This window comes from Pholis gunnellus, assembly GCF_910591455.1.
Source record: "Pholis gunnellus genome assembly, chromosome: 6".
NCBI lineage: Eukaryota > Metazoa > Chordata > Actinopteri > Perciformes > Pholidae > Pholis > Pholis gunnellus.
This window is the reverse complement of record NC_136532.1, coordinates 20,462,705-20,478,360: the sequence shown is the minus strand read 5'-3', so window position 1 is coordinate 20,478,360 and position 15,656 is coordinate 20,462,705. Positions and strand designations below refer to the sequence as shown.

Here is a 15,656-nt window from a genome sequence, read left to right as displayed (position 1 = left end):
AGCAGAGAGGGAGTATTTAAGTACACGTCTTAAGGTCAAAGCTTGAGGTATCATCTACTGACCTGTGAATACAGTGGTTTTAATGTTTCCCCCATCTTTAAAGACATAAACTATTATAAAATTGGTCAGTTGGTGGAAACAGATTGAATAGATATCTATTTGAAAATGGGGAAGAAGACCAAGAGGGAAGAAACAAGTCACACATCGCCCTTTTTTCATACCTTTAATTTTCTTTGAACAAAGGCAAAGCACATTTCAGCATCAAAGAGTACAACTTTTCTCTAGACAAGTGTACAACTCAACACAAACCATTGCACAGTTTAAGAACAATATACTGAAATCATACAGCTTTATAAGAGAATCTATAACCACAAAATAAAACATCCACAAAGGGGGAGCCTACAGCATGTTGGACAGTCACAACTCCCATACATTCCTTTGAGAGGGTCCTGGCTGGGCAGAACAGCAAAGTGGCACTGTGTTGATTACATGGCATGGTGTTCCCTGGGTGCCACGAAACAAACTTTATTTTTCCAATAGTGGTATGTTTGGCTCTTATATTCTGCCTCCATGTGAGCAAATCTGAGGGGAACTGGAATGTATCAAACAGCAAAGGGTCAAACCTTTCTGCTCAGATGCAGCATCAGTGTTACACTCGATCAGCCGACACCAGGAGCTCCAGCTCTCTCTAGTGGCCGACTGTAACACCAGACAGAGACATGGCAGTACAGAGCTGCGGGGATTAAAAACTCGGACATCAAACCACCACAGCAGGCGGTGATGCCAGAAGAAATATAAGATATCTACGAATGCTGAGACACCAGTCCTGGTGTTACTTTCTGGAGACTTCCTGCCTGCTCAAAGGGAGACGATGCAACACAGCGCTACAATCTATCTGCGTTGCTTCAACTTGCACCGCGACAAAGAAGTTGACACATGACAGCTACGAGGGAAGAGCCTAGAAAACACCCAAACTGCACTGAAGTCACAGCAAGCGAGAGAGAAAATACTTTTCTGCTATCTCAATACTCTCTCCTATATGGCAATAATAATACTTTAAATATTTCTCTAACCAAAAATACTAAAGAACACTCAACATTTCTCTAAACATCTTCTTAAATATACAATATAGTGACTTTAAAAAGGTTTTCTTACAATAAATAAAACAAATACTTTAGAGAAGTTAAGCGTAAGACAGGTTGGTCAAACCAAAAACATCAATAAAAATATGAATGGAGCAACATTCAAATAGGAGATAAGATAAATGAAGGCTCGGTTTATACAGTGGTTCTTTTCATCTGAATCTTGATTTGGCATACTGAAGAATAAGCAATTTTCTTGCGTTACAAAACTTTTGGGTCCTTTTCTTAAAAATACATCGACGTTTTTGAAGACAGAATCTGATGAGAGGAAATTTAAGGGAGCAAACGTCTCCCAAGTGTTGATTAAGTGATTAAGTCATTCACTGGACACAGATAAGAGCGGTTTTATATGACTACCATTTAGGGACACCTAGATACTGATCACATCCCTGCTACACTGATTACTGTATGGTTGTTCATATTGCTGTTTCGTCCTCAAACATTGAGCACAGAAGTAGTTTTGTCGGGGTAACATCAACACCTATAATACTACATTAAACCTCCAGAGTTATGTGGCTTTCAAGGACAACAATAAATCAATTATTTTCTCTGAATGGATAAAAAACTAATTGATGAATGTGCACAAACATGGACAGGTTGAGGTGATTGGTTGATGATTATGGTAATTAGAGTCTAATCTTTGTCCACCCAGAGTTGGACCCACATACACTGAATACACTGCTGTCTGCTGCTCCTCTATAGTGTCACCATTTCTACAAAACAACCCACAAACGTGTGAATAATAATGGCTATTTAATAAGATTTAATTATCATCTTAACTTTTAACAATACAAACATTTTGTAGTCTTTCAAAAATGTCAACGAGCCAAATTTACAAAACCTTTTAGGAAACAATATCAGCAAAAAGTCTTACACATTTTCCCCCAAGTCTTAAAATGCAATTTAATCTGTTGTCTGCCAGCTGCATTTAAGCCATAAATAACTAATGAGATTTTAAAAACTTGGTCAGTCTGACTATAAATCGATTCAATGGCTCAGTCAGATTTCAAATAAAATAAAAATATTTTCCATATATAACTTATTCAGCCCTATAAACGTTAACAGAACAGCTTGTGTGGGCAGTTTTAAAAGGAGCACTCCAGCTATTTAGTGTCTTAGTGAAGCATCCAACAGGCTGATGCACCACAGGCAGAGACATCCTGACGTCTAGTCTAGTAAGGGCATAACATTCTCCTACATTTCCCATAAGGCCACACAATCCCTGACTGTTAAATGTCCATGTTTTTCGTAACGCAGGCCCGATGTTAAAATTCTCCAAACGCAATTCAAGATTACCCCAATAACATCACGATGACATCATCACAGCTATTTCCCATTTTCTCAGACACGTTGTACAACGTCTTGCAGGTAACAAGCATGTAACATGCTTAAAGTAGTAAGAGTAAACTCATCTTCACGGTTAAGTTCGGTGGCGTCCCTTTAACAGATGGTAACATAACTGCATACAGAAAAAAAAGAAATGATCTCAACACTGGAGAACCTTTAATATTTTACCGCCAAACAAATGAAGCAAATATTTGCCAGAGGTATAAATATCACAGAATCCTACTAGAACTTCTTGAGCACTGACTGCTGTTGGCAAACAACCTGAACATCGGACGCATGACATCACAACAGCTGTCACACTTACAGGTCAACTCAACCACATGACAGACTGACTGTATATTCTGTCTTTCTGCTCTGAAGCCTGTGAACACGGTGACAACAGAGAGAAGCAGCTCTTGGCAGCGTAGAAACCATTACTGTGCCTTACTTGTACGGTCCAATCCCAACACAGCTCAAACAGAAGCCATAACGCAACAATCCCACCAATTTACGGAGCATAAAACCCAAACCAGCTCCTTGTTAGAGATAAAATAAGTAATAACGCAGAACGAGTCAATTAGACAAAAAAGAAAAACATGATTGTGTTCCATCTCTAAGAGTTGTTCCAGCTTTTGACATGATATATGAAATGACAACCAGGTGAGGGAAGATTGTGACTACCGTGCTGAAAGGGGTGCTGGTATCCGTAGCACTGGCCTTCATAATAAAACATTTACTAAGGAGCAGCGCTCACTGCGCCTTACAGCACAACACCAGCAAACTATACGGTGACGTCAACGCTTTGGCTGAGCAAGAGAGGCCTTTTTCTTTAAAAGTGATGAATGGCAGCAAAAACACAGAGAAAAGACACATGAATGCACGCGGCAGATGGCAAAGGTGAATTCAGTCTAAAACAGACACAACATTAAGATATAAGAAAACATACCAAATATAAAAACCATCTATGTATAAATAGAAACAATCACAACTAAGAAAATAAAAACTTGAACTGGGGAGGGGGTGAGTAACGGGGTTGAGAGCAGTGCATTAAAACTAAATCAAGAGTACAATAACATGTGAACACACATTGATAGGTACATAGAGGATATCTTGTATGCAGGTAGAAGTGTACAGCGGACCAACATTTTGGTCAACAGTGTGAATAGATACAAGTTGGCGATAATGGAAATGTTTAACGGTACAGTAACTCACTGACTCAACCTGAAAACACTTAACGATTCACAGAACACAAACACACTCGACTCTCATACCCAAATGAAACGGAATGACCCAAGACTGTAGGTTTTGTTTTTGTAGTTTTTCTTTGTTTTTTTCTCTCTGATGTGTTTTTCGCTCACACAAAAGCACTGGCAGTCTCTCAGAGCTCCGGAGCTACACGGGGCCCCTCGGGTGCTGCCCTCCTCTGTGGTCTCCCTCTCAGGGCGAGCCGGTGTTTCGGGTCGGGTGGCTTTAGACGTCCTCCAGCGCTGCCAGCAGGCCCTTCTCCGTCAGGTGAGCCTTCAGGGAGTTGAAGATGTGGAGCTGCTGATCGACACGGAGGGCCAGCAGCTGCTGGATCACCTTGCTTGGGTTTGGGCCCCTGAGAGGAGGGAGAAGATAATCGTACACCCTCTATCCAAAATGACGTCTACAGAACTGAGCTTTTATTAAATCCCTTCTTCCGAAACATGGATTGACCAATCACAGTTTAGCAACCTAGCCACGCCTGTAAGGAGTGGATTAAAGAGTGCATGAGTCTGCTCTAACATCGTTACCGAGCCCTACCCGAATACGAAAGGAGTTCTCTTTTTATGTCTGAACCGACCCGAGTCTAATCGGCAGAGCCAACTCTGGGACTCAGAGCGCCAAGTGAAATGAAGCGCTGTGTGATGGACAGCTGAATTCACACATTCACACAGGATCCACCGACAGATGTGATTTCAACCCCAAAATCAATCATAGCTGGCAATAAATCTGAAATCAAGGACCCATTGTTTAAAAAACGACGACTCATTTTGATGATAAAATCTTCCCATGTTACTAACATAAACTGCTCATCAACATATGCAACATATTCAAGTGTCATTTCATGTAAAGTGTGTTTACCTGATGAAGCTAGCAATGTAGACATTAACAAATGTGGCCATGAGGTACTGGCAGTCGAATCGGTCCATAATGCCACCATGACCCGGGATCGTGTCGGCAAAGTCCTGAAAGGACAAAGAAAATAAATAAATAATGTATATAAATAGAGTGGAGTCAACAGACATTAACAGATGTCATTTATTAAGTTTTGCAAATACAGTATAGACTATTTCATACGTGATAGACATGAGCAGAGCAACACCAAGTGGACGACGTGAATATATCTTTGAACAGTACAATGAGTACTGTCAGCAGACTGCAGGTACAGGTGTCCGTCATTCCTACCTTGATCTTAAAGGCTCTTTTGAAGCCGCTGGCAAAGAATCCACCGAACGGTCCCACAATGGAGGCGAAGGAGGAGAGAGCAATGCTGTGGATCTGGAATGGGTAGAGACGCACGGTGCTCTGTGGGGACGAGGAGGAAGAGTTTGACCAAAACAGATGAAAGCAGTTATCAACAGAGTAACTCCACATATTCTACCCATTTTACCAGTTTGTTTTCCATATAATATGTGAGCTAAAACTACTAGCTAGGTCCTGACAGAAATGTAAAAAAAAGTTACATATTACAGTATATTTTTCCACACGTTTGCTGTATTATATCAGGAATTGTCCACCCCTGAAAAGTTGGTAAGGATGCTGCAAAAATACACTATGCTGTGAAAATATAGGACTCCTCTGATACTTTGTCACAATTTACTGGATTTTGCAATATAAATATTTCCTCCTTTCATAGTCACATTAGTTTTTATGTGACTTGAGGAGCAGTAATGCAAAGAGACACAGTAAAAGCAAAAAGATGGCGGACAGAGCAGGAGGAGTGAGTCTCACCCATCCAGTGAAAGACTCCAGGATGCTGGGCAGAGTGTAGACCTGCAGCTGGAAAAGCTCGGATGGCTCACAGTCCACCTGGAAACTATTGGAGTCGTTGTTGAATTCCACCGGGCACACAAAGTAGCGGTAGCCGGCCATCAGATAGGAGAACTGGGAGGAGAACAAGCTTCAGTTACCCTGCAGTCACATCACTGGCCTGCTCGCTCTTATTTCAGTCAAACGATGACAGACTAAAGAAGAAGAAATCCTGCAACGCCGCAGTGTTTGTTGAGTTGTTGCCATTCTAATATCCAGAGGCAAAATGAATACTTGTTGCATTAGTGATATGTAATTATTGTTAATACAGTCAGAACCAGACAAAGCTGCAGGTGACAACACTGCACGTTGACTTGTGTGTACACAGGCGTCCTTTTGCAAATACAATCGTGAAGTAAATTAAGTTGTTTGACCATGGGGGGGGGGGGGGGGGGGGGGGGGGGAATGTTTGATTGACACACGAATGGGCAAATTCTTTAGAGGCAAAGCATAAAGTGTCAATGAAAGTCACTAAAAGCTTAATAAACAAGTAAAAGATCTTTCCAATACATGTTTAAACGATACAAACAGCCAGTGCAGTGTGCATGTAATCCATTGTCTTTGTTTCAGTTAAGACATTCTGAACTACTTTTCTTCTTCCCTTTGCTGCTCTGACACTGCACATGTTCTGTTGATGGACTAATAAAGGAGTATTTTATCTGATCTTTTAGACTTCTTAGGTAATCCAGTGAAAAGGTAATTACAATATTCTAAACAGCTACTAATAAAAACGCAAGTGAGTATTTCAGTATCTTTCTGAGCTAAAAAAATTCCCCAAAAGATTAAAAGGAAAATTTAAACCAGAGTGTAAAACTAATCCCAAGATTGTGATTTTAGACAAAAGGAACGCCTGGAATTGGTAAAAACTTGAGATTAAAATCTTACCATAATGCCAAACACAATAGTGGAGAACAATCCACCGATGAATCCCTCCCATGTCTTCTTAGGTGAGAGCTGCAGAGAACACACTCAAGGTTAATATATCATCACACAATCATCTTTATGTTTCCATAACATAAAGTCAATACACAGACCTCCTAAACACTGGTTACGGTTGACCTAGCCTGGCAATACAACCAAACTGGAGAAAGAAGTAACAGTGATACGACCGACCTTGATGAGAGGGGTGCGGCCGAAGAAGAAACCAAACATGTAGGCCATGATGTCGTTACAGATCACGCAGGAAATTGGCACGATGAACCTGTTCAGATGAGAAGAGTTTACATGAGACATGAGACAGGTTTTATGAAAACTAACCATGTATGATAAAGTAATACAATGTACTAGCTAATCCTCCAGCAAATCAACACACAAAGTTAACATAATTGGATTCAAAGATAATTTTACATCAGAAAAGGAGCTGCTTTGCTGCTCTGTGAGAAAAATAAATATATTTGATATATTATACGTTTTCTTACCAGATCATCCCCTCAAACAGGTTGTGAATGATGAGGTGAGACTGGGTCACCACAATCAGCAGAGTCACATGGGTCCAACCGAACTGTGGGGACAAAATAACAAGATTAGCAGAGTATGTTTACACGAGGATAAGTCTGAAATGAGAGCCGCACTATTGATTTAATGATTGTGTGTCTGTGTTCTAAATATCTATTGACAGACTGGACAAATAGTAAGAACACATGATTTTCTGGTAAGACACCACACAGAGATTACTGTGACATGACCAGATAATAGCTTGATTAGATCAATAGTGTGGTTGGATAATGTGAGTGGAGGCAGCGTCTCATCATCGCCATTAAGAACCAGCAGCACTGCTCACTTACAGAGAGAAACATATTGTGGTCATTCTCGACCGACGAGTGGAAATGTTTGCGTTTGTGTAGCTGTTGAACTGCCTCTGCTCTGCACTCTCTCCCAGGACCAATATCTGCTTTCAGTATTTGAACAAAAACACATATTTTCTGTCTGGATCTGCTTAATGTTGAAGACATGAGATAGTTACGTGGGGTCGGCTCAGTCTATCTGGTTAACACAACCGAAGAGTCGGAATGACCCTAACCCACTTCTCCGAGCCCCATCAATAACCCAGTAGCCTCGAGGCCGGAGCCCAGGAGGAGGCCGGGTGCCACTTACCATGTAGAACTGAAGGCGGTAGTGCTTCTTCACCAAACTCAGCACAAACATGCAGAAACCTGCAACAACAAGACAAATACCGTGTGAAATACTTAACAGGGGGAAAATAATCAGGGCTGCAGTGTCTTGAGAGACGAGGGAGATTAATTAAAAGTCAGAATCCCGTTCATCTTTGCTCAAACCCGACTAAATTTAGCTTGACCTATTTCAGACGAGTTAATGTGCAGCGAGTAGGTTAGGATTGCTGGAGCGTTTTATACCGAACACAAGACTGAGGTGAGGAGAATGCGCGAGACAAAAAAAAAGTGCTTATACTGGGAGAAGAGTCAAACCAGACACACAAAGTTTTACAAGGACATTTACTCTTTTCCAAGAAGCAACATCTGCAGCATCTAAAAAACAAAATAGCATGTTGTGCCAAAACAGATTGGAGTATTTTCTGGGACTTGAAGGTGTGACACCGTTATCTTTAGAGCCCTTCTGTTTAAAGACGTGTGAGAAAGCCGGGCCCTTCAGTTTCACCTTCAATCAAGTAGGCAAGAGATAGCAAACAGTCTGTGTGCTTCCTTCCTCACCACATCCTGTTTGCAGCTGCAGTAGAACTGAATTACCGACTGAAAACCTGCAGTACAGGAAGTGGGACTTCTCACAGGCAGACATTATTCTTTTTTTTGCAGTTTGGGTCTCAGCATTTGTACCTATGAGGTAGAGGGCAAAGGAGATGAATCGGTGGTATTTGCTGAGGATGCGAAGCGGCTCCTCCCTCTGCACCAGTGTGAAGAAGGAGTCTGTCACGGTCTCTCCGTAGAAGAAGTAGTTCACACACAGCAGGAAGTACCTGTGGGGTGGAGGGGTGGAGCAAATGTACATGTATCACGGCTTTATGACAGCAGCTGATCACACTCTGCATTCAGTATGCCTGCAGAGAACCAGTGAGGCCATGTGAATAAACTCACTGTATGACTACAGTTGGATGGTCAAATGTTCTGCAAGTCCAAATTACTAACTACATGCAGAACACATTAGATTGTTCAGACTTATGGCATAATGAATGTCAGGACTCTGCTATCTACCACACTATACTGTACACCACTATTGCTAAAAATCAACCAGCTCTGATGATTCACAATATTTTTGCGCTTTTCGTTGATTGGCTTAATAATCTACAACCTACTCAAAACGTAATCGGGTCACAAAACAAACCTCAGGAAGTCTGCAATAAAATAAACACATGAAACAACACCATAAGAAAGACGCCAGTGAGGATATTTGATGATGTTAACGACACACCTCTATAAAATGTGTGACAGTGTGTGTGTGTTTGTGTGTTTGTGTGCGCCCTCACCAGCTCAGCGTCCTGAACCAGGGCAGGTGGTAGGAGTGGTACACACTGTAGCCGATGGTGATGATCTCCTGGAAGCACTTAATCTGAACAATGAGGACCTGCACAGAGAAACACTGCGTCACCAGGGAGGAGACTACTGGAGCATCTCCAAGTCTGTGTGCGTGTGCGTGTGCGCGTGTGCGTGTGTGTGTGTGTGTGTCCTGCGTCCTGCTGTCCTAGTGACACAAAATGGCTGACGGGCCTATTTTTAGTGAATTCCCAGATGACAGGAGCAGAAATCCTGCACGCTATTAAAGAGCCTGAATCCCATTAATCCATGAGATTACGCTTTTCATTTGTGTGGTAAAGTCCAACTGAACGTGCTGCAGAGACAAATAACTGTACGAACCCTAATACACTGTACAACTCATTGAGAAAATGAACTTTGACCGTACCTTCAATATGAAAGTGTAAATATATGAGATGATGGCGCATTATATTTGCTACATTTTACACTCTTTGTCAGCACTCGTTGGAGGTAATCTTCCCGTTGATTTTCTGAAAGGTAACTTAGGATGTGTCCGAGCGTAGTTGGTACTCACGATCATCATAAGCACCATGGGGCCCAGGTAGATGATGAGGAAGAAGAAGGAGATCATGGCGAGTGTGAGGATGCCTCGGACCCACCAGTTCCTCCATCTGAAGGAAACACAGCCAGAGAGGCATTACTGCATAAAATCCATAATATTACTGTTAAATAGAGATTAAAAGCCTTCATCCATCCTGAACCTTTCATCAGCACACACCCACAGAAATAGGATATATAGTAATGCATCTGCAAGGAACACAGGTTGAAGAGTTCATTGAGTCACATCTGCTCTTCAAAGGAAACTATGTGTGACGAGGGATTGCTTTGTATGAATCATGACACCTCCACAAGTGTCGCAGTGATCTAAAATACAGGAAAACCAGGGGCCTGTAGCTCTATACAGAGACATGTAGTGACTCTATATTTAACAATGTAGTTACTCAATAAACAACTCAGAATATAGAGCGGTTTCTCAGATAAACGGTGTCAAACTTCCATAATTTTTATATCCAATGCTGACCATCATCTATACAGGGAAAGTTTACTGAGCATGCTCAACCCCATGCTTTACAGTCATATACTGTAAACAGCGACGGTACCTTGAGGAGAGTCCAGACAGGGCCTTGTTCAGAACCACGGGGGTGTCATCTGCAGGGACCGGCACCTCTGGGACTCCTGAGTCCACCTTGGCCTCGCTATCCGACGACGCATCTTTTTCCACCTTCAGCTCACTGTCTGAACCCTGAGAGGAGAAATAAGACACGGACATTTGGCAACGCTGTAAAGCTGTAGCAAAGCTGTAGCGATAGGAAAACCACAGAATCACAAAACAAATCTAAAATCCAGGCCTTTGAATGCGCTCGCTACACCGAGTGTAATGTGTTGGCACTCCTGTCTGATATCCACTGAATTCACAAAACACACATCTTCTGTGTTCTGTGAATTGATACGTAGTGAAACAAATATATATGTCACTGAACAAACAGCAGCAGCTTCATATCAGAATAAAGCAGAACACCAGCAACAGGACTGCCAGTGTAGGAGTGAGTGTGTGTGTGGGCGGCTAAACGCTGCACCAAATCATCTCCGTCCATATTGTTGCTCTCCCAGAACCATCTGTTCATTGGCGGAGGCCCGTTCACGACACACTGGTCTCTACCTATCTATGGTACGATCAGAGGACGGCCGTCATCAGACGCTGGCGGTTACACACGGTTACAGCTCGTCTGATGCAAACAGAGTCTCTGCTGCTGGTGACCAAATTAGGCTCGGAGGTCTCACCTCACATTCACACAGCAGACGGTCGGCTTACTGTCAGTCTCACACTTTAACTATTAGACACTACTACATTACTGCAGCGGGGTATTTCCTAATGACATACAGTTGTTGCTTTTTACCGCAACAACTTGCCGGTTTTTTGTATTAGTACTTTTCTATCTCGTGTTGTGTTGCACCTTTCCACATATTTACCGTTAAAGGTGGATTATATAAGACTGTGACAATGTGGGATTAATCAACTCAGTTATTGAATAAGCGTGTCAATCTATGCAATGACAAATTAATAACATAAGAACTAGAGCACTAAATCCTAGCCAAAGTAATTGTTTTGTCATTCACTGGTCTCCTAAGAAGTCCAGGGTATAAAGCTACTATGAAATGCTTCACCAACATATGTTGCACATTGTACACTTAAATTAAATAAAAATCTGCACTTAACTCGAGTTTTACAGCATGACGGTGCCATGCAATTGTGTCTTCAGTCGGTCCGAACAGCGTTATGAGCTGTAACCGCCTTATAAACACAGCGCAGTGAAGGCTCTGAGTCAACCATTGGGTCACGCTCACATACACTAACATGCACTACAAGCACACCCGGCTTTGTCAACAAAGCAAGGAGAAGCTCGGACAACAACACACAGATGGAGAGCAACTTCATGCTCTGCTCAGGTAGACATTGCTCTGCTATATCTCTACATAAATAGTTGTTTGCTGCTATATTGATGCTCTGAATGTCGTATATTGCTCCTTTAAACATCAAAAATAAATCTCTTTAACAGCATGTTTTCTCTGGCTCACAGCTTTAATTCAGAAGGAATACTGAGGATCACATGTTAAAAGCTGCAACAGTCGGTGTGTGTCCTCCTTTGTCACAGTGTCCCAACACAAAACACTGATTCTCTAACTGGCTCTCTGGATCAACTCGGCTACATGAAACCAAAACTGTACATTTTCCATGATTTTGGAAAAGTGCATTGGCTTTTCTTCATGCAACACTCTGACAAGACACACTGTCAATAGTTCAACTGAATGCAGAAGAACAAGAAAACACATACAGGCCCATTCTCCGCCTACTGGTTTCTATGGAGACGACATCCGTCACTCAGGATGCTCGAGTTAAAAATAGCCGCTCGTTTCACATAAAGGCTCCTCCCCCTTCATGCTTTCAACACAGAGTGTCTCCGTGTTGTTTGTCTCCAATTCATTGGAAAAAAAAAAGCTACATCTGCCAGTTGTGAAAGGAAACATTTATGTGTACTGGGATTATTTAAACATCTTAACCCAGAGTGTGAGCCCTTTAGAAAAACAGCAAAAAGGAAAAGAGGAGGTTTGTGACTCACCTTCTCAGCTGTGTTGTGCTGCGAGTTCATCCAACGCAAATAATTTAGAGCAACTGTTTTGAAATGTTTTGAATAGCTAAAGACCACACGTGTGTTCAGATGCTCATTTAGAACGAGACTTCCCGAACACACGTCGTCTATAATTACAAACAACCAAATGTTGCTCCACACGCGATGGTTTCCCAGCAGAATTTCGAGGCACCTTTAATGCTTGCATAGATTGATCACAGTGTGACTCATTCGTAATCTGTGAACTGATTTTCACAACTAATTTTACTACTACTACCATTTATGCAAAACACAATGTACTTTACCTAAGCTGCTGTCCTCCTCATCTCATAAACCAATGTCATTTTCTCTAGAGGTGTTCCTCTTAAGCTGATCAAGAGCAAAAGGTCATGGCAGGACCAGAATAGATTCACCTTTTTATTTTATTTGTTTTACTTTATCCACACCTTTTACTTGGTATGATCACTTTGTTGCTGTTGTATGACCACATGACTGTTAACTATTCATTTCCACATAGGACACACAGGTTCCCACATCTGTACTTATACCATCACCCTGTACCGTATATGATTCCAGGATCTTGTCTTTACGCAGGATTAAGCCAGATATCTGCTTTGGTATTAATTCCACATGTAAAAACGGTTAAAGATTATCTCACAGATGTTTTCAGTCTACATGTAAGGTTCAAGTGCCTGCTTTTTGAGCTTTACTTCACCAACTACTGACAAAACAAATAGCTAAAAAAATACAGGATGAATTTTCCATATTTGTAGAGACAACTAATTAAATAAACCAGGTCATACTGAAGATATAAATGTCACTTTTACATTTAAATAATAAAAGAGATAAATGAGATCCTCTTTAAAACTGTAGGAATATGACCTAAATAGCACTAAACCTGATTCTGGAAAGTAATTAACTGACTGTATAACCTGACAAGCACTCCTCAACAGAAGCTTCTTTAAGTGCTCCCTGTCGGCCTAAAGACACACAATAATAAATAACACAAAGTCGTGGCACTTTGTGGACCGAGTGTGCTTCATTAGTAAGTCAGCATTCCCCTAATATGCCCTAATGTGTGGCTTGTTGCAAGGATGTCGGTAATGAATAGAGTACTTTCACATCTGCTTCAAGCTGCTCTTCAATTATCTGTAATCATCATGTCCTCGAGTCCATAACCACGCCCCTTTGTGGGCTCCGACTATTTCCTGGGAAGCAACTTCGACATCCAGAAAATGCCTTTTGTTTTCCCCTCAGTTTGAATACAACACGATAGTAGTTATAATGTGTTGTTCGACAGCAGAACGCCGGAAGCAGTTGCTAATGTTGTTGTTGTTGTTGTTCAACGCGTCGTAGACCTGACGTCAACACCGTTTATGTGGCTACAAACACCTTTCCACACATAATTCAAATTGTTTTCAATTTAACTATTGCTTTGCTTAGCGTGACATAAACAACACCGGTTCAAATACAACTTACAAGGCATAATATACGTCGGCATTTAACGTCATATGATAAAGAGAGCAGAGTTTATTTCGATACCATTTTAACTTGTGCATTTGGTTTGTACTGTTATTGTCGCGACGAAAGCACACAGGAAGACCTGCACGTAGCATCAACCAATCAGCTCTAAAACGCGAGTAGTTTGGCGGATGATTTGTATGAAGCCTCCAGGTAACAGTTGTTCTTCTTCTGATACGTAAGCGACGTCAAAACGTCGGATTACAATCGATGTTGACATGACTTTTCCTGTAGCTAAACGAGAGAATGAATCGTTAGGACTCTCCAACAGCTAGCAGGCTAACTAGCGTTAGCATCGCTGTTAGTTGGTAGGTAGGACGGAGGCTAACGGTACCTTGTCCTCTGACGGTTGCTGTTGTAACAGTGAGTCGGTGTCTTTGCCTCCACGGTGCCTCAGCGCTGTCATCTTAGCAGGTTGTCGCCTAACGACTACAGAGAAGGTCCGGTGTGTCTCCGGGACACTGGCTCGTTTTTTTGGGGACAGGTCTCCTGCTAAGCTTGTGATTTGAACAGCAACACTTTTCACTCGATGAACCAAATCGGTGTCAAGTTGGCAGGAATAAAGAATACAGACAACTTCCAGTTTTCAAAATAATGTCCGTGATAAATCAGAATAGATAGATAGATACTGTATTAATCCCTCAAGGGGACGTTTTTTCGCTACAGCAGCAATTATGATACAGGTAAATAAAATAACAGAGTAAAAATATTAATTATCAAATGCACAATATCAAATGCACAATATATACAATAAGAATAACAGATTAAACATATTAGATATAAAAATGCACAATATATACAATGAAATAGAATAAGATTAAATTAACTAACTAAACAGTAGTGCAAAGAATCAGCTTTATTGGCCAAGTATGCGTGCACATAAAAGGATTTTCTCAATGTACTTTGAGAAATAGAAATAAACCGATAAAGGTAAATAATAGGCAAGACTGTTATGTACACAAATAGTAAAACATAGTTGTGAATATAAATATTATATGAATATATATATTTTAAAATGCATCAATGACCAACAATAAAATAAGAAATAAAATGTATATCTACAAGTCAAATGTTCTGTAAGTTATAAACAAGAAAAGTGCAAATAAATAAATACTGAATGGATATAAATCGACTGGATGATTATGCACAGTATGTCTATGTAAAGATGTCTACATACTGTATTTACAGTGACTACATTGAAATTGAAAAAAAATATATATAGATATATATATCAGACAGGGAGTAATGGTGGACAGTTAAACACTGTCTTTGACACCATGTAGAATCTGATGCCTTCACTCTGAAGACTTTAAATCAGTTAACAAAAGTATTTCCATAATTTGTCAGGTAGTCCATCTCTGGGCATTCATATTTGTCCCCACTAGTTTATTTTCTGTAGGTTTTTCTTCTTCTACATTTTAGTTTTTCCAATTTGATTTTGTAATACAGCGGAACATAAGTAACATCTATCATATTCTTGCTTGCTGTGTGCAAGTTTGCATAATGGAAAATGCATGCTTTTATTCTGAAGGTATCGCTGCCTACGTTGCTATAAGAGTTCTCTGATGTCATGGGAGGAGTGGGCTATATTCAAGACAAATACAGTGTAATGTGTTGGTAGTGCTACAGTTGCAGATAATACAAATAAACAGCACAGCATTAGCTATAACTATGTGTAGCCATTTCTTCATTACAACATAATAGTGGCTTCCTGGTGATGTTCAGGTCCAGTGAGGCCTTCTGAAATGTTTCTGTTGCTCTTGATACACACATTTTCTCATAAATTATGACTTACACTCACGCTGTAAATATGATAACGGAGTGTATAGCACTGTCAACTTAACTTTTCCATTAACCTCACCAACTACAATGCAAGTTACATTTTTTTAATATCTTTTATCAACCATAGTGCTTCCTTCTCTTCAGGGCTTCAAAAATATAGTCTGTGTCCATTTCATTAAAAAAAAGGGAAAGAAAAT

General features: G+C 40.8%; 1 protein-coding gene across 1 annotated transcript; it reads right to left on the bottom strand.

Moving 5' to 3' along the window:
* Positions 1-208: 208 nt before the first annotated feature.
* On the bottom strand, positions 209-14,083 carry cds2 (CDP-diacylglycerol synthase (phosphatidate cytidylyltransferase) 2; the record flags this gene model as incomplete). Its single annotated transcript, XM_079160922.1, has 13 exons — positions 209-4,068; positions 4,575-4,678; positions 4,899-5,018; positions 5,445-5,597; positions 6,408-6,476; positions 6,636-6,723; positions 6,941-7,023; positions 7,617-7,675; positions 8,315-8,454; positions 8,962-9,059; positions 9,543-9,639; positions 10,129-10,271; positions 14,012-14,083. 13 exons carry the CDS (start codon positions 14,081-14,083, stop codon positions 3,939-3,941), a joined length of 1,356 nt encoding a protein of 451 aa, XP_079017048.1. The 3' UTR covers positions 209-3,938.
* Positions 14,084-15,656: the final 1,573 nt, after the last annotated feature.